The sequence below is a fragment of the Dermochelys coriacea genome, chromosome 16 (genome assembly GCF_009764565.3).
Source record: "Dermochelys coriacea isolate rDerCor1 chromosome 16, rDerCor1.pri.v4, whole genome shotgun sequence".
Lineage (NCBI taxonomy): Eukaryota > Metazoa > Chordata > Testudines > Dermochelyidae > Dermochelys > Dermochelys coriacea.
The window spans coordinates 15,624,272-15,645,042 of NC_050083.1; the positions used below are offsets into that span (position 1 = coordinate 15,624,272).

Here is a 20,771-nt window from a genome sequence, read left to right on the forward strand (position 1 = left end):
TGGATGGCATTGTGTTCTGCATGGCTGAGGTTATGGGGCAAGCAATGCTCCTTTTCCACAATTTCAGCTCGTGCACGTTGGCGGAAGCACTCTATGTAGAAGTCCAGGCTGCTGTTTCGACCTTCAGGAGGAGTCCACCCAGAATCATTCTTTTTGTAGTGTTGGTAGGAAGGTCTCTGTGGGTTAATATGTTGGTCAGAGGTGTGTTGGAAATATTTCTTGAGTCGGAGACGTCGAAAATAGGATTCTAGGTCACCACAGAACTGTATCATGTTCGTGGGGGTAGAGGGGTAAAATGAGAGGCCCCGAGATAGGACAGATTCTTCTGCTGGGCTAAGAGGTTTTCAGTACTCAAGGGTGGTTTATACACCATGTGAATCAGAAGAATTTTATACAATAAGGTCCACACTTAAAAAAAAAAATCTGTCCTATAAGTTTATTTTGCATTTCTACGTCACCATTAATCAGTAAATCCCTCAAAATGCTTTACTTGTAGTAGGCACATGACTATCTAAGGTATTATATGCGCCAACAATGGACACATAGCGACCACCCTATACCGGAAACCTACTGACCGCTATATTTACCTATATGCCTCCAGCTTCCATCCAGGACACACCACACGATCCATTGTCTACAGCCAAGCTCTAAGATACAACCGCATTTGCTCCAACCCCTCAGACAGGGACAAACACCTACAAGATCTCTATCAAGCATTCTTAAAACTACAATACTCACTTGCTGAAGTGAAAAAACAGATGGACAGAGCCAGAAGATTACCCGAAAGTCACCTACTACAGTACAGGCCCAACAAAGAAAACAACAGAATGCCACTAGCTGTCACCTTCAGCCCCCAACTAAAACCTCTCCAGCGCATCATCAAAGATCTACAACCTATCCTGAAAAATGATCCCTCACTCTCAAAGATCTTGGAAGACAGACCAGTCCTCGCTTACAAACAGCCCCCCAACCTGAAGCAAATACTCTCCAGCACCCACACAACAAAAACACTAACCCAGGAACCTATCCTTGCAACAAAGCCTGATGTCAACTCTGTCCACATATTTATTCAAGTGACACCATCATAGGACCTAATCACATTAGCCACACCATCAGGGGCTCGTTCACCTGCACATCTACCAATGTGATATATGCCATCATGTGCCAGCAATGCCCCTCTACCATGTACACTGGCCAAACTGGACAGTCTCTACACAAAAGAATAAATGGACACAAACCTGACATCAGAAATCATAACATTCAAAAACCGGTAGAACAACACTTCAACCTCTCTGGCCACTCAGTAACAGACTTAAAGGTGACAATTTTGCAACAGAAAAGCTTCAAAAACAGACTCCAATGAGAAACTGCTGAGCTTGAATTAATATGCAAACTAGATACCATTAACTTGGGTTTGAATAGAGACAGAGTGGCTGGGTCATTACACATATTGAAACTATTTCCCCATGTTAAGTATCCTCACACTTTCTTTTCAACTGTCTAAATGGGCCATCTTGATTATCACTACAAATTTTTTTTCTCCAGCTGATAATAGCTCATCTTAATTAATTAGCCTCTTACTCCACCTTTTCATGTTCTCTGTATGTATGTGTATATATATCTATATATCTTCTTACTATATGTTCCATTCTATGCATCCGATGAAGTGGGCTGTAGCCCACGAAAGCTTATGCTCAAACAAATGTGTTAGTCTCTAAGGTGCCACAAGTACTCCTGTTCTTTTTGTAGTATCTGAGTGACTCAGTGTCTTTAATATTCTGATCATGTATTTAAAGACTACTCATGTAAGCAGGATCTTGCAAGTTATGCTTAAGCTCAAACAAAAGTTTGATGTGGGAATTAATGGATGATGGTCTATGACTTGCATCATGCTTAAGATGAGACAGTCATAATGGTCCCTTCTAGCCTTAAAAAACAAAGTAACAAAAAATATGTTATCTTCTAGAATTCTCCTATGAAGAGGGTATATATAATCCCCATTCTACAAGTGGGGAAACTGAAGCACAAAGAGGTTAAGTGACTTGCTCAAGTTCACAGAGCTGCAACAGATTTCCAGGAGTCTGACTTTGTACTGATTTTGGCCATTAGACAGCTCTGCCCCAACCTTCACACACATCTAAGAAGGGATCTAATAAAATAAAACATTCCTTGTTTTGCAATGAATAAGGCATACGGTGTTTAAGTTTCATTTTATTAAAGCTGTACTATGAAATCTCATAAATGAGTCCTGTTGAACCAATGTGCCACCTCAGAGCCAGCAAGATCTCCTAAATTCATTTGTAGGAGATTGTGCTGATCCATGTGAATATTTATCAGCTTCAGCCTGTCTCTGTAACAAGGGCATTTCTTCTAATCTTTTGCTGGTCCTATGTCCATGAGTAAGTGATTCAGCAACAATTGACACAGAACACATTTAGCTGAATTAAGCGAGAGGACTCGTCTACAGGAACCAAATAAAATACCCCTTTGAAAACTGTACTTCGATTTCCAAACAGGTGGGGGTGTTTTTGTTTTGTTTTTTTGTTAGGATAGATTTAAGGTTGTGGGTACTGAACCTATCTGTGGTTTCAATGCCTTTTACTTTTCAAGAATATAGGAGCTAAAAACACCAAACAAATAGGAGTTAAGGTTGCACTTCTCAAACAAGGGACTGATTTACACAAGCACAACTGATATGCTAGTGCAATTTTAAACACAGCCTTCAGAATATACTGTCTCGGTGGAGGTAGCAACGATGGCAACTTCCTCCCTCCTTTCCTGACCTCCAGCTTATTTCCTATTACTATAGGGCCTCATATAGTCATAATTTCTCATCTGCAAATCTTATCATGGAAATGACACTTATTGAAGAATTGTGCTGCAGAGATATGTAACTTTCATTTTAAAAAAATCATTTCTAACCTTTATAGTTGGGTAGAAAACATCAAAAACATGAATTAAAAGTAAAATGCTGCAGGGAGTCTGATGTGTGGCCTGATCCATTCACTTCTGTCAGAGCCCTGTGGACTCCATTGTTCTGCAGCCATAGAAATTGGCATTTTCCCCAAATACTATGGAATTCAGCATTTTCTGCCATTCAACATTTCTGCCACTGAATTTGCTGTTTTGTTGTAGCTATGTGCCCAGCATTTTGTCTTCTCTCTCCCTGCCCATCTGGGACCTACATTTAGCTGTGTCTTGCGCCCCAACTTTCCCCATAAAGGGGAATTAATGGGATTAAAGTGCATGCTCTTCCATGGAGCCAGGCAGCAGAGAGTAAAAGGTGTTAGAATGGGCATGTCCAGCTTGTAGCCAGGAAGTGGCAGGAGCCAAAAGTTTGGGCTGTTGCATGGACAACAGTATACCAGATGAAGCCCAGTAAGCCAGGGAGGTAAAATTGCTGAAGACAGCTAAAAGCTCCCCACTCCGGAGGATGAAAGAGATTCTGAGCTGGATTATTTGGCATTATGGGAGCCAAGAAATGGAGCCAGGACACCTGAAGAGAGTAAGGAAAAATCCATCCGGAAAAATAAACACAGTCTAAAATGAAGAATTTTAGATCAATGAGTTTTTTTCAGCTATGAGCCAGAGATGTGTTTGAGTGTATATGGGTGGAAGATGGGAATTCAGGGTATTTAATGGCAGTAGAATAAACTAATATTGCTGTGGAATTTAAGAGTAGCTATGATTTTTAGTTCCATTGTGCCATGAAATACACAGGGCCCTGATTATTAGTTCTCTTGGGTAGCACCTAGATGGCCAAAAGAGGACTGGAGCCCTGTACAGAGGTAGACATGATACGTGCCCCCCTTGTCCCCCAATACCAACCTACGGCCCCAATCCTGCAAAGATTTACGCTTGGGCTTAAATGTATAATGTTAACACTGCATTGGAGTTATCTTTATCATTTAATTATATAATTGTTTATACATTTTAACAATTTTTTGTACACAAAGGAGAAATCAGACATTCTAAGTGTTTGGCAAGAAATAGGAACAGATCCTATTTGCTAAGTTCTGCTAAAGTTTGCATTCTTACATATAAACAGGTTAGTTTTGTTTGGTCAACCTCCTTCTTTAAAATAAATTATAGCTATACAATTATTTTGATTTTTTTTCTATTATGGTAATGCCCAAAGGCTCCAATAATGATCAGAACTCCTTAGAAATGCATGATCTCTGCTCCACAGAGGTTACAAACTAAATTGAAACAAGTCACAATAAGTGAGGGTAGGTTTACGGCAGCATTTCTCAGATGTGGCCACAGCCTCCTGTGCATATTTATTTGGTTTTCCTAAAGCTAATCAAGTATTTTAGGAAAAAGTGTGAGAGTGGCCACCAGCAAGAGTTGGTGGCCACACTCCGAGGCCACCAAAAAATTTGTCCTAAGAAACCCTGGTCTACAGTGCAATCATGGAGACTACAGCTTGTATGTATCTATCTGAGCTAGTTTTAATGTAAGTAGCTCAGGTACTGAGTAGTGACGCTATAGGAGAGTGTGCTTAAGTGTGTGCTAGCTGCATGAGTAATTTAACCAGGGTTCTTGGCAGCCTTCTACAGACCTCGCTGAATTGCACACTGCCACAGCTTCACTAAGCAGGTACCCGAGCTAGCTAGATTAAAAGGTAGCTCAGCTATATCCACTTGAACTGTAATCACATCCTGTGGATGGATTAGACATATCCAAAGTGTGACAAAAGAGAAGGGGATTGAGATGGTGAAAGGAAGAGAAGTTGAGGGCAATATTAATAAGTTCACATGGTTACAGAGATTAGCAATGTATCTAAGTTAATAGTTCCCAATCATTTAAAGTACTGTTTGGACTTTTTGGCCCCAGACCTAGACATGGTTAACTAGCCTACTTCTTGTAGATGTCATAGCAGAAGTGGGTCTTGTGGAGGGATTTGGAGGGAGGAGAAGGTAGAGTGACCTTATGGGTCAGTTCAAGAAGTACGTTTCATGCTTGAGAGTTGGCATGGAGAACTGGACAAGTAGGCAGTCAAGGCTAGCATTATTGACAGAGCAGTGGGTGACATGATGACATACAAGAATGAAGAGACAGAGATAGAGAGAGTGTCAAAAAGGATGTTCAAGGTCAGGACATGAAACTAACTTGATTTGGTGGTAGTAGGGAAGTGCTAATGGCAGGATTTAGTGGGGAACGTGTCTGAGAAAGACGACATTAGCAGTTCCCTTTTGTATAACCGGTGCGAGGCAACACTGGAATAGGGAAAGGCAGTCTTACATTTTAGTAACAAATACGCATGCTTGTAAAGCTAACTACAATTTAAGACACAGAAAATTAATTTAGAGTTTGTTTTCTAGCTATTTTCATCAAACTGAATGTTGGTTGGTTGACTTGATTGATTGCAAAGCATGTGTTATAATTGGAAAGCATATTTGTTATTCAGTTTCAATCTCCAGTGATGATCATTCTCCGAGCCAAATATATGATCCTCTCCAGTTTAATTCAAAATTTTTAAAAATTTCTATTTTATATGCTGCATTTGGATGAATTTAAGAGGTACAGAATGTTCATGATTTGGCATGAATACTGAAAACCAACAAAAGTAATACATGTCTTATAGACCTGATGTTATCCAAGTTTAAAAAAACTCCAAAACACATGCAGGCATCTTAAATGACTGTACACTTTTCTCCATGAAAAAAAGAGGAATAAGGTAGGCGTACTAAAGAATGCATTGTTACAGATCTATTATTCTTCAACTTTTCACTTTCAATCAAGATACACATTTGTATCTAAAAAACTGCTGAAAGCACAACTTCGGGGCATCCTCTGCATCTGAATTAAACTGGGGCTTTTTTTTTCCCCAGTTCCCCATTCTCCCCACCCATCCCTAGTATAAGTAACAAGAGACCATTTTCTGAAGGTCGTCTGAACGATTTCAAAGGCGGTAACAAATCAAAATGTTCCCTGCATCTAATATCAAACACGGCTGGTGCCAACACTTATTAGAGGAATCGGATTCAACCCCCCCCTTCCACCCAAACACACACACACATATCCAGCTTTGAAGTGGAAAGAATGCAGGGATCAGAAATTACCCAAGAGACAGTTCTGGCGGTCTTTGAAGCTTTCCTTTGATACTACTATTTCTTTTCCTCTCTTACACTAGGAGGCTAAAAGCTGCCTTTTTTTTTTTTATTGATATGGGGTAATTAATGAAGCCATAGCATTAACATAATCCAAGTTCCTTAACATGATAATTCAACTGAGACACTTACGTTTCTTTAAGTAAGCCTAACTAATGCAGAATTAGGAATTTGTCTGCACAGTAATGTTAAATACCCATGCCAAATATGCCACGTCATGGTTCTTCCCCATCTCTGTATTTAAAGAAAAGCAGCCTGGCAGCATGCCAAACAAACCCGAAGAAGAGTCTGTGTAGCTCAAAAGCTTGTCTCTCTTACCAACAGAAGTTGTTCCAATAAATGATATTACCTCACCCACCTTGTCTCTCTAAACAAATCTTAATGCAATTTTATTTCTATTAGCAGAATTACGATACTGTCGTCTCTGTTCATGAAAGCCTGCCCTTAAGGATAAGCTGCACGGATTTATTTTTTCGGGAATCTGGATGACATTACTAATAATTAAGGCTATGGTTTTTTCACAGAGGTCACGGAAGTCACGGAATCTGTGACTTCCAAAGACCTCCATGACTTCAGCCCCAGCAGCTGGGAGCTGCAGGGTCCCATTGCCTCCTGCAGCAGCAGGGAGCTGTGAGATATCCCTGCTGCCAGAGGCAGCAGGCCCCCAAGCTCTGAGCTGCCACGGTAGGGCAGGAGAACTCCCTGCAGCTCCCTGCCAGGCACCGTGGCAGGGCAGGGGGACCCTCCCATAACTCCCCACCAGGCACCACTCCAGGGGACCCTGGAACTCTGAGCCCCCACAGGGGGCCCCGGAACTCCCAGCCACCCCACAGCTGCCCAGCCCTGTTCCATTTTATCATGAGTATTTTTAGGACAAGTCAGTGACGGGTCATGGGCTTCTGTGAATTTTTCTTTATTGCCTGTGACCTGTCTGTGACTTTTACTAAAAATAACCACGACAAAATCTTAGCCTTACTAATAATTACTCTCCATGTCTGGATTCCAGTGCACTAGGAGCATGTCAAAGTTTGAAATTAGGGGAGGTACAATGCCACCACTACAACTACAGACTAATTAAAATGCATCAATATGTGGTGGATGTAATGGGCCAGCAATAAAGCAGAGGAGACTGCACAACCATTAGAATACAGCATCTATTGTAGGGAAAGAGCTGCCAGGTCTCACCTATTGTTTTTCAAAAAAGTCCAACAAAAAGGTGGGCGGGGTGTCGTTTGCAATCTGGCAAAAGCAAGTTCGGCAGGTCTTTTTAATGCTTCATAATTAGGGTCCTACTTGAATAGTGAGATTGTCAAAAACAAATTGCAGCTGAGTTGTGGACAAGCCATGGAAAATTGCAGAAAAATAACAACAGAACTTGTTATTTGAGGTAATAAAGTCCATTATTACTTTTCTGCGATTTTCTGCTGTTGGCAGCCTGGCACTGAGAGCGGGGACTCCCGCTATCAGCCCCACTCATGGCAGGACTCCCGCTGTCAAAGTTTAGGTGGAAGCTTAATATTGTGGAATCCGTAATTTCCACAATATTGCAAGTTAAGTAGGGCCTTATTCCTAATTCAAATACAACCAGACCTTTTCAGAAAATGACTGGTTCTTATTTCTTTGCCAGTATGCAGAAATCTTTAAAAAACAAACAAAAAAAAACCAAAAAAAAAACACAAAACAAACATTGTCCAATTTCTCCCCATGTTAGGTTAAGACCACCTGCTAGATTTATTTTTTCCTCTTCATTTTGAAAACAATGTTATTTTTTTCTCATAAGAATAAAAATGATTGACTAATTGCATTTGCTGCACTCAGAGTAGAAGCTAGCTATCTGGCAACTTCCTTACTCAGCTCTGCCAATGTACTTCCATAATGACCTGTAGTAACCTGGCTATTCTAATCTAAATTTTTTTCTGCAACTACCAATTGTTCCTAACTATGCCAACCCTATGTGGCTCAACAGTGTCCAAGAGAATCCACCAAACTCACTGCATCTATAAATCCTAAACTCTGATCCTTAAAAGTATCAAAATCTACCCCACTCTCATACGAAACATCTCAGCATTTAGTGTAACACTCTTCCTCTCAAAGATCAAAACCACATAAAACTTATTCATGCCCCTGACAAACATACATTTGCCTTCATGTCTCTCTTCAGATCCACCTTCCACTCTAACCTCAAATCATCTCCTGGCCTTATCTTATCACTTAATCCTCCAGTTTTGGCCTCCTATTTATGTCTTGGAACTCTCCAGTAAGGGGGCTCTTCTTAATTCTGCTGCCTCTTCTGTCCAAACTCTCCCCATCCTTTCCTCCAAGCCACTTCCTGTGCACATTTCACCTTAAACTGTTATTGGACCTGCCTCACTGGAATATCGGGAAAATTAAGTGAATGATGTTTGTACAGCAATTTAAACACAAAGCACAATGTAACTACTACTATTGTTTTAACTTCTCTTTCCTATTTGACAGGTTTCAGAGTAGCAGCCGTGTTAGTCTGTATTCGCAAAAAAAAAAAAAAAAGGAGTACTTGTGGCACCTTAGAGACTAACAAATTTTTTAGTCTCTAATGTGCCACAAGTACTCCTTTTCTCTTTCCTATTTGGTTTATGATAAAGACAGAAACATAGGAATTACCACAGTAGATGAAACCATTGGTCCATTTAGTCAGGAATTTTCTCGCTCATAGTGATGAATACCAGATGCTTCCAAGAAACAAGCAAGACATCATGACATGGACACCTATGAAATAACCTGCTCATAAGGAAAATTTCTTCCTGATTCCTTTTGCGAACCTAAGTACTGACTCTCTCTCTCTCTCTCTCTCTCTCTCTCTCTCAAAGATGACGTCTGAAATCTCTCCACAATTCTCTCAATTTCCTTCTATTCCTCTTTCTCTCTTTTTTGGTTCAGGCTGGGAGTAGAAGAGCTGGAGTTGCAGTAGGCAACCGCTCTAAAATGCTTTTCCACAGCTTCTGTCGCAGCGTCTGTCTCGCTCATAGTGATGAATACCAGATGCTTCCAAGAAACAAGCAAGACATCATGACATGGACACCTATGAAATAACCTGCTCATAAGGAAAATTTCTTCCTTATTCCTTTTGCGAACCTAAGTACTGACTCTCTCTCTCTCTCTCTCTCTCTCTCTCTCTCTCAAAGATGACGTCTGAAATCTCTCCACAATTCTCTCAATTTCCTTCTATTCCTCTTTCTCTCTTTTTTGGTTCAGGCTGGGAGTAGAAGAGCTGGAGTTGCAGTAGGCAACCGCTCTAAAATGCTTTTCCACAGCGTCTGTCGCAAGGGAAAAGGAAATGGAATTTACTATAATCATGCCTTCCCAGCAGACACAAAGTAAAGAGCATTACTGCAAGAGTTCAGCGCTACTCTTCCTCTCCAATTACCAACATATTTAATTAGGGAAAAACAGATAGCCCACTGCTAGTCAATATGCATTCCAGTTGGGCAAACTAGCAAGCTACATATTTATTCACTCAACATTTTTAAGTCAAAACTGCTGCTGGTTTAAGTGGACACAACTCCGTCAAACTCAAAGGAGTTATACCTTCTTATACCTGCAAATAATCTGGGCCTTCAGGTTTGGGACTAGTAAAGTCCTAGACTAGCCTAGTGGAATAGTGAGCTGACGAGTGAGTGACAAGTTCATACAGTCTCACTGCAGGTGTTGGCAAAGACTGGAAGTGAAGCTGAAATGGTACACGCTTCTCATCAAATTAAAAATGCTTTATAAGAGGAGGAGGGTTATCGTTTTACTTGCATGCAAAACCAGAGTTTTCGTTTTATGGTTTTTAAAAGTCTCCTTTTATTCACCAATATCCAGAATATCTCCTGGTCCAGGGTGCATCTGATGGATAAGTAAGGGTATACCTAATCTGCATTACTAGGCATGCAGATTTAAAACCAGTGGGCTTTCAAGCAATTTCTATTCTCCCCACTCCAAAAGGGAGAATTTCTTACCTGAAAAATAGAGTTGTACTTCCCTTTAACAGAGAGCTCTTAACCTCTTCTGTGGAAGAGAGATTCAAACTCAGCCACTGAACTCAAAGGTCAGTACATAACATGCTGCTGTGTACTAAAATTCGGGTTCCTCTTTTGAATGAAAAAAATCTCTCATTAAACATGGCCTATGGGTGCCACATGCTCATCTAGCTATAAAGAACTTTGTATTTTAATGGGATTCATAATAAGGGGAGAAAGCTCCTGAGAGAATGTGAATGGCAGAGGTGCTCAGTACTTGTTACTGGCAAGGGTGAGTTGTGTTGGGTGTCTCAGCAAGAGAGCTTATTCCACTCTGAAAGAGAAAATAAAACTAAGATGAAGGCTGTCAGGTCCCATTAACATCTTCTGATGCTATACAGAGAGCCATATGGAGTGTGTGCAGTCAAAAGAAAGTAGAGGTTCAAGCAGGTTGAATTTTTCATAAAGAAAGTCACTCAAGGAAATACAGGTTATACTTTCTTTAATAGCTGCTGTTCGAGATGCACTATTACCAACAATCAACTTATTGAGGGATACCAATGATTTTCATAACAGAGTTTATCAACTTGAGTATAAAACTAGCCCAAGATTCCCCAGTGGCTCTCAGAGAAGAGAAATGTGAACCCTGGGCTACTGATGTGCTGGTACACTGAAAAAATGTTTCCTCAGTAGACACTATTAATGAGGCAACTGTGGTGTAAGGTGATAAATTAGAAATTCAAGCAAGGGCACCAGGGCTTAGAGAAAAATCAGACATTTGGGTATGAAAAATCTGAGTGAAGTGTGCTAAATTTAAAGCCGAAAGCTTTGCAAAACATCAGCCAAGCCTCTTGTGATGGCTTCTGGTTTGCAAACATACTTGTGATGAGGCTTCTTTTTTGTAGTTTCTCAAAAAACAGGTATCAGGTAAATATGAAGTTTAGCCCTGCTAGATATGTGAAAACCCTACCTTGCCATCTTCAGTGTAGACATTTTCACTATATCCTTTTACTATTGTCCGGTCAATGAAGAGACTCCGCATCACCACTATCACTTTTAGCACTTTTCCTAAGGTAACCTGTCAACAACAAGACAAGGACAAAAACAAAGCTGAAAGAGAGCTGGGTGAAGTCTGCGTTCACAAGGTCGTGGAGTTAATTGCTTACATTTGTGGGAATTTCAGTTTGCAAAATTTTACAAGAAGATGAAAATAAAGATCAAAAATACTGTGTGCATGTGTGAGGAAGACAGGAAGATTATAAAATACAGAATTAAGTAAATAGTGTAGACCATTTGTGTCTGAAAATTTTTTAGATCATGAAATTCACCTGTACAGATATGACACTGCCAAACAACTGTCTTCCTTAAATTGTTTCCAATTGTGTTTGTTTTCAATATATTTTACCCTCCCCAACATAACTGCATGCATAACAAATACATTTAAAAAGAATCATCAGACTTTTCTAATGCTATCCCTGAAATGCATGTTGAGGGTTTAAAGCAAAACATTTTCACTTTAACAAAAATGTAAAAGGAGGGGTTTTTTTTTTTTTTTTTTTTTTTTTTTTTTTACTGTTAGCAGCTAGACTTTGTATTGCACATTACATGTAATGTGACTTCTCCTATGCAATTGTAGCATTGTAAAACATGTACTGGAAAAACTTTCAAGCTTTGACATTTTGGGGTTCACCCAGATCAGTAATGGGTTTAATCACTGTCTGCCTTGAAACTCTGGGTGTCTTGTGGCCACTCTCACATTCCTAGAATGTTACACAATCTGATATGTGTGGAATGGCATGGTCTTGCCCCTGCTGGCATGCCCATCCCCCTCCACGTGACATCACATGCACTGTGTGTTCAAGGTCATACTGTATGTGGGGTGCCATAATGAAGAGCGTACCACCACGACCCCCACTCCTGCTGGCATGGTCTCGCACACACCATGTGTGAGAGGTTATGCTGTCGGGGGAGGAGCAGCATGCTCTACTTTATGGCTTCCCTTGCTCATGTCTGGGTTTGTCTCATTACTACATGGGGGACAAAGAACTAGTTTATAACTGGTTTTGGTTTATAACAAAAAGACTCGTTTATAACCTGACAAATGGCTTCCCTACTGTCAGTAGCCCACAAGCCATCCTCTGGCTTTGCACAACCTGGTTACTCCTTGTAGGCTGACCTTAGTAACCTTCCAGCCTCAAATCTGCCTCCAAATCGTCCTACTGCAGGGATCAGTCCCTCTCTTGGATCCTCACAGAGAAAGTGAGAGGTTCACTGCCTTTATGGAGACAGTAAAACACTTCCAAGCTGTTAGCTTTACAGAAGTACACTCTTTACGGACCTTACACAACACTACTGATTTATAATGAAAGCAAGTTAACAACAAAAATACACAGATTAAGTGATATCAAGTAAAAGAGATAAAGGCAAAAATAGCTACAAGCAAATAAAAGTGAAAACACACAGCTAAAAGTCCAAAACTTAATCAACCAAGATGCAGTCTTTGTTCAAGATGGTTTCTCTCACCCACGGTCTCCTTTCCTGCTTTTACTGGTTGGCCTGGCCAGGACCCATCATATAGATCAAATTGCTTCGTTTCTTTGTCTCCTAAGGTGAAGGATAAAGATGCAGCATCTCTCTGTTCCTTATATCTCCAAAGGGGTTATTTTTGTCTTACAAGTCAGGAAAGCCTCCGGGAGATTTAGTCTCCTGTCACTCCCTGGGGCACAGGACCCACATTAATTCTCTGTCGAGTTCAGGAGCAGGATAACCCCCTGGTTTAGCTTGATGGCTTTGTTTACTACTAATATGTAAATTGAGGTAAACTCACTTCTCTTTGTCTAGGACAGACCTGTTTATCACCTTTACCTAGGCTAGGTTGTCTTGTCTTAAAACATGTCCTAGTAACATCATACAGAGGGAATTCATAACTTCACATACAACATTAACATGTGCATTTTACAGTGATATTAATAACCACAGTGGTGGTAGCTTTTAGATGATACTTTACATACTTACCTTTTGGATAAATATCATGACAAGAGATTGGGTGAAGTGAGCTAGTTGGGTCAGTCTCAGGAGAGACAGAGTACCTATGCTAGTGGGCATTAGGGCTCTTAGGGTCACACACATCAAGTACACAAACATGGTAAGTGCCCAAAAAAGGATACCTATTTAGAAATTGGGTCACCCTTTTTATCACACTCAGAGGAGGAATCCCCAAACAGCAAGCCAGAATATTTAGCCAGATTCTTTGAATATTAACCTGATCCTGCATAAGTAATGTACCATGTAGTATGTTAACATTTCATTGTAACTTCGACTTAATTAAAAAAAATGAAATAAAAGAAAGCTAGCTTGATGCCCCTTTGGGAAAAAAATAAAAGGGGTAGGGGGAGATTACAGTTACAAGAATAAAAAAGGTTCAATTTCAATAGTTTTAAAGGGATATTTACCCTTCTATTTCTAATTTATTCTGTAAAGAGTAAACATATAAAAAGTAAAACTAGTGTCAAAGGAAGTCTGTAGGATCCAGTCAAGTATAAGAAAAGAAATAAGCCTTAATTACTGACCAAATACAATAATTAAGAAAGCATTTTAATGTAATATCAATTTACTTTTCAAAGATTAGTTTGAGTTTTAAGGTTGTTAACAGGATGTGTGTCCAACAAGGATTTCTGTCTTTGTGATTAGTTATACAGACAGCATTACATAGTTTTTCCCTCAATGGAAAATCATAAAAGTGAGAAATATCTGTTAGATTACTTAAATCCACCTCCCAGCCAGTAGAGGACTATTTTCTACTGTATGTTCTCCAGGACTTTGTCCAGTTTAGATTAAAATGCACCAGAGTGATGGTGCTTCCACTGCTAACCTTGACAGACTATTGCATATACTAATAAATCTCATTCTCTGTAGTTTTTCTGATTTTTGCCTTAATTCTTCCTTTCTTAATTTCAACTCATGGCTCCTAGTTATCATTGTACCACTTTTAGTAATTCTCAATGCTTGGTGTGAGATTCTCATCCTCACACTGACCCCTGTAAATAGGGTAAAGTGGCTCTAGGAGGCCTGTACACAGCTGTGACAGGATAAGAGATTATTTTTTTTTTATTATTGTTCACCAGGATGCCTAGCTGGATGAACAGGAAGAGGGCATATTCCAAGCTTGCTGCCATCTCCTGCCAAATTTTGTCTTCATCAGACAATCATCCAGGTACAGGCAGAAGTGAATGCTTTCTTCTCAGATGGGTACCATGACTGCTAGGCATTTTATGAAGATCCTTGATGCTGTGGAGAGTCCACAGGGCAGTACTTTGGACTGACGGTGATTGGACCCTAATGCAAATCTCAGGTGCATCCTGTGGGCTAGGTAGATGGCTACGTAGAATTACGTGTCCAGTTATGAACCAGTCTTAAACCTGAAGAGATGGATTGATGGAGGCAAGTGTTATCATCCTGAATCTGAGCTGGCATATGTATTTGTTCAGTTTCCCCAGGCCTAGGACAGGAATTGCTCCCAGGTCATAGAGTTGGATGAGGCCGACTTTAAAGCCTGTACATGATGTGGCTTAAATTTCTTGGAATGGAGACTGAGTTGGGGAGAAAAACTTGTGTTTGTAAACAACTGGCAAGTTAATGCTACATCCTCGGGCATAGAAGACAAAGTCCTGAAATCTACCCTGGGTCTTTTACCCAGTCTAACATACCTTTACTGCCAGGCCACCTGCCCTCTTTTATAAATGACTTATCTATACACATGAATCTAACAAATAAAGGAAAGAACCTGTTATTGAAATATGTGCTAAACGTTCTGAATTTTAGCATTTAAGTACATTGCAACTTTCACTCTTACATTTTAAAAATCATCATGCTGGGTTCTTCACAGCTGCCAGGTATTGGAACATTAAGTTTCCTATTTCATACCAATGTTTTCTTGACAGTGGAGTTCCAGTAGTTTTTATGACTGAAAAAGAGGGAGTGGGGGTTTCAGCAATTAATTTATTCTAGGACTAGAGTAATTCCCAAACTGAAGGGGTTGTGGCTCCTGTCAAGAGGATTAGGGAATGGAACAGAACTAGAGGCAGAAATTTTGGAAAGATTACTGTGGTAAAGAATGATTAACAGTAATTTCTGTAATGTCACTGAAAGAATGAGGCCAGTAATACTCCACTCAGCAATGGCCGTAAAATAGCCTGTCACCTAAGTGGGGAATGCTGTGAGATTTGGAAGCCACAAGAGCTCCCCATAACTCCCTTCAGTGTGGAACAGAGTCCATATTACTATTCTGAGCTCCAGCAGTGCAGGTCTCGTCTTTTGGAGGTCAAGCCCCACTTGCCAGTCCTTTTTAAATGAACACTCAATGTACCCCCCTTGACCTGCACACATGATAATCATAGGGCGCTACTATCAGTGTAGAGATCTGCTACTTTTCAATTTAATTAAAGTGGGCAACATTTTTCCCTTCTAAAGCAAACTTTTCCCATTGAACTTCAACTTCTTCTGTTGATACCCTGTTAGACACCACTTGTTTTTTTAATATTTCGCCTGTAGGATATGTGCCAACTCGCCCTTGATGTAGAAAATTTTAATTCAAATCAATACATGTACAAGGTCACTTTAAAATTCAATTAATATGAATGGAAAAATATGCCCCACAGTTCTGTGAGCTGAAAATGGAACAGCTGCAAGTTAAACACTCATGTAGCTCCTGTTTTGGTTCTGTGTTTACTAACAATGCTGTTCTAACTTGGGTTTAACCACTATGTGCTCAATCTGACAGTTGAGATATTCATAATGCCGTTTCCTAAAATGGGAAGCTCCAGGATAAGGAGAGACAATGTACTGAAATATACAACTTTACTGACAAAAATAGGGGTAAAATAAAAATCCCTTTGTAAAATCCTAGATTTAAAAATATTTTGTCTAACACTAATAGAACAGATGATGAACAGTGCAGATGAACATTTTAAGCCAAAAACGAGGGACACTTAGGAGAGGTAATCTGAACATTTGATTTTGTTATTCTTAGACTCCTATAAAATGCTCACTTTAATTAAGTTACCGATAGAAAAGGAAGCAAAAACTGTTTCTCTCTCTCTCTCCAAACAGGTAGTAGCAAGGTCAAAATTTTGCTTAAAATGGTCAAAATATCTTTAAATCTCCTCTTTGTAACTTTGGTACTGTACTAAAAATTATGACAAACTAATTGGCTCTTACAGGCACTAATTAAATACTATTATAAACATCCTCTGTTAGATTTATTTTATATTTTGATATTAGGAGAGAGGTTGCTGAAGGCACCAAGTTCCAGTACTATGCAGGAAAATTCCCTCAACTCCAGATTGCCTCTCAGAATTCCAGGGAATCCTCAGCTGATTTGAAATGCAGATGCTCTGCAATGCAGAGCTAAACAGAAAAAATATTATTGTGTGTGCGCGCGCGCGCGCCTGGGTGTGTTTTCATTCACCTTAGGAGACAGTGATGCATCAACAAATTAAAAGCATAATGAAGCTGTGCATGTTCACCAGCAACAGGCCAGCCCACCTGCTCCTTGCAAAATAGTCAGAACTGGTCTTTTTAGTCTTGTATCTTGATAATCAGCAGAACAGCCACGAATCATATATATGTGTATTGAGAATATAAGCATTAGAAAAGCAACAGACTTTCTATTAGTTATTTTTTCCCTCCATTTCTCTCTCTCATCTGAGGCTGGTATGAATGCTGCAATTCCCTTCACACAATCATTATTCTTTAATGATGCCTATTTGTAAATAGCACGATAGGATGCAATTAAGCCATTAGAGGCTAAATAAACCAACATGCTAATTAGGTTCTTTACAAGAATTTTTTTTTAAAATGTAGAGGCTGGAATTTACCTTTCATTAATCTAACTTAATTGCAATAGTGCACGTTAAAAAGTCAACACAAATTAAGGTCTTTAGATCATTTTCCCATATTAAGGATCAGTTGGTGATCTTTTCCCTCAGTAACAAGGCATATTCTGTTAATAAGGAGACCAAACTGGCAAACAATATTGCTAAAAGGTTAGAAGGCAGGTTTTGCCCGTGGACCAGTGACATTTATGGTATAATTATCCCAATCCAATGAATTAATTTGCTACTGAAGACAAATAGTTTCTTAAGTTTCACTTTCCTCATTTAAATTTTAGTACCGCAGTAATATTACTGATATGCGATGGGAAGGATGTCTGACTTCCGTCAACAAATAAGAAGCTCTTCTAGAGCGTCAAGATGGATCGTTGACACTCTGGAATTGGATGCATATTCACCTATACAGAGGAACAGAAGCTGAATAAACTCATCTCCAGCTTCTCTCCACCTCTCCCTACTCCTTCTCCTTTCCTTTGCCTCCTCACCTTACTAACTCCCACCCACCAAAAGCAGATAGAGAGTAACACACACAATCTCCAGGGCTCTGCTGCTCATCGATTATGCTGGTTCCATAGAAGTTCTTTCCTATCTACAACCCATAATGTGACCTGCCCTCCCCAATGCTTGTCCTGGACCTGAGGAAACAGTCATAGACTAGCAGCAGAGGGAGGCAGGTCAGACTGTGATGGTGAAAGGAGGTGGGGTTTGATGCAGGGACAAGGGGTTGAGATTGGTTCTTCTAGTTCTGACTCTGGCAAAAGAAGCTGTAACTCAGTGTCCCAGATAAATACTGGAAACTGGCCAGTCTCCAAAATATTAAAAACCTCACAATTAATCAGTGCCCTATTAAAGGTTTTCTTACATTTGGTTGATTGTTCCCATCTTGCTTATGCACTATAAAAAGTTCATTGTAAATATAGAGAGGAGATATTAACAATGGTCACTTTTAAAATTTGCTAATTTTGCTTTAGAAAAATAGAGGAGGGAATATTACAAATGCTGAGAAAATCAAGAACAAGCAGGATTTTAAGGATGAGGCCTTATACTGATTAGCATTGGGGGAAATAGGGATTTTTTTAAAGTAAACATTACATTGTTCAAGCACAGACAACTGATTCTAAATTACTGGATAATGAAATATATAAAAAAATGCTTAACTGCTCTCAGGATAAGATCTGATAGAACAAGATATAATTTGATATCTTTTTTAATGGTCAAATTATAAACCTCAAAAACTGGGTTTCCAACAGAAAATGGTGGTAATTTTAATTAACGCACTGTAGCTACAATATATAGAAAAACAAAAACTGAGCCAAAAAAGTCTTCCATCTTAGTGAACAGATGTCTAGCCCATTTGCAATTAATACGACCCAATTCCATACAATCAGTCTGCTTAAAATGCCTGGAACAAGATTTAAAAGTTAAAATGCAAATTATCTGATTTTAATGAGAATGAATGGAAACTATGTCAAAAATCTCTCTCCTTTTAGGGCATGAAAAGTAGATGAGGGAAGGAGTAGGCAAAAATCTAGCTAGCCGTATAAATGTATACAATGAATTTATCATCAAAAAGATTGCTTGATAACAAGATATCAGAAGAACATGCTATTTCTGAAATGAGCTTTGTTTTGGCAGAAAGTATTTTCAAAAATTAGAATTCGGTTATTTAAATCATTGTGTGTTAGAAACAGCTCAAAACAATAAAACTCTTCCAGTGGTTTTTTAAAGCACATTTTCCCAGTGTTTATATCTGCTGTACTGTTCCTTTTATATGCCTTTATAACGTTAGAAGGCGGTCAGTCCTTTGAAGTCTGGTGACAGAGAGGCAGAATGGTCTAGTGGTTGAAAACAGAAGAACTTGGTTCTATTCCTGAATTGCTGTGTGACTTTGGATAAATCACAACTTTCCTCATCTGTAAAATGGAGATAACACTTACATTAATTTGTAATGCCATTTTTGATGCTTGAATAAATATTCTTATATATATAGGCATTATCATTAAAATATCACACCACAAGATTCTGAATTTTGATAAAGGTCACAAGATGGCTGAAAAAGAACCATATTGTGAAAAGTCTTTATAGACACAGGGCAATTGCGATAGTTGAATTTTTAGAAACACTCTACCTTAAAACCAAAGATGACATTTGCAATGGCAATTCTACTGTTTCTAATATTGGTATTCTCTTTTCCTAGCCTTATAATCATAGTAAAACTTAAGAAAACGATAAGTTTGGAAAGAATGAAAGGACAAATGATATTCTGTGGTCTGCCAAAATCAGGAGAGTTCCACTGCAAAGAAACAAAATCCTGTCTTCTTAATCTGTATTATACCTATTGCAAATAAAACTGCACCAGTTTTGATCACCCCAGTAATATGAAAGTCAACAGGGAAGAAAGCTCTAATTATTTTGAAATACATTGTGCATTTCACAATTTATTAAAATTTTAGGGTATGATCCATTTACTTTTATTGGAGCAACATCGATTTACACCAGCTGAGGATCTGACTCTGAATGTACAGCTGCTTTCTGGAGAAAACTGCTGACTGTAAATCTTGTTAAAAGGGACTTTGCATGTAATCTTGACATTATGGAAGCCAGGTGAGAGAGTACATAAAAATGTCTGCCGGCTTCACACTAACTGGTTCACTACAATCATAAAAAGGGATTTAAGTGAAGTATGAGTACTTTTCATTCAAAATTGAAGGTTTTCTTCTGATTATTAAAAGGCAGGCTGCAAAATGGTTAACAGTGACTTAGGGCTCTCACTCTGCAAGGGTCACAAATGACTTCCCATTTCAGCATGGCTGTTGCCACCACAAGGAAGTATGCCTGATATGATCTCTGAGCCCTGGTCTACACTAGGCGTTGAGGTTGAATTTAGCAGCGTTAAGTCGATGTAACCCTGCACCTGTCCACATGATGAAGCCATTTTTTCGACTTAAAGGGCTCTTAAAATCGATTTCCTTACTCCACCCCCAACAGGGGGATTAGCACTGAAATCGGTTTTGCTAGGTCGAATTTGGGGTACTGTGGACGCAATTAGATGTATTGGCCTCCAGGAGCTATCCCAGAGTGCTCCATTGTGACCGCTCTGGACAGCACTCTCAACTCAGATGCACTGACCAGGTGGATAGGAAAAGGCCTGTGAACTTTTGAATTTCAATTTCCCGTTGGCAAGTGTGGCAAGCTGCAGGTGACCATGCAGAGCTCATCAGCAGAGGTGACTATGATAGAGTCCCAGAATCGCAAAAGAGCTCCAGCTTGGACCAAACGGGAGGTACGGGATCTGATCGCTGTGTGGGGAGAGGAATCTGTGCTATCAGAACTACGTTCCAGTTTTCGAAATGCCAAAACATTTGTGAAAATCTCCCAGGGCATGAAGGACAGAGGCCATAACAGGGACCCGAAGCAGTGCCGCGTGAAACTTAAGGAGCTGAGGCAAGCCTACCAGAAAAGCAGAGAGGCAAACAGCCACTCTGGGTCAGAGCCTGAAACATGCCGCTTCCATGATGAGCTGCATACCATTTTAGGGGGTTCAGCCACAACTACCCCAGCCATGTTGTTTGCCTCCTTCAATGGAGATGGAGGCAACACGGAAGCAGGTTTTGGGGACGAGGAAGACTATGAGGAGGAGGTTGTAGATAGCTCATAGCAAACAAGCGGAGAAACCAGTTTTCCCGACAGCCAGGAACTGTTTCTCACCCTGGACCTGGAGCCAGTATCCCCCGAACCCACCCAAGGCTGCCTCCCAGACCCACCAGGCTGAGAAGGGACCTCCAGTAAGT

General features: G+C 39.8%; 1 protein-coding gene across 2 annotated transcripts in view; it reads right to left on the reverse strand.

Moving 5' to 3' along the window:
- The window catches only part of MED27 (mediator complex subunit 27), a 184,254-nt gene that overhangs the window by 22,206 nt on the left and 141,277 nt on the right, over positions 1 to 20,771 (reverse strand). The window contains exon 5 of one of the 2 annotated variants that reach the window (XM_038374524.2): positions 11,061 to 11,168. The exons of the other annotated variant lie outside the window; for it this stretch is intronic. Coding sequence (XP_038230452.1) covers positions 11,061 to 11,168 — 108 coding nt within the window. The remainder of the gene's footprint in view (positions 1 to 11,060; positions 11,169 to 20,771) is intronic. 2 annotated transcript variants of the gene reach the window in all.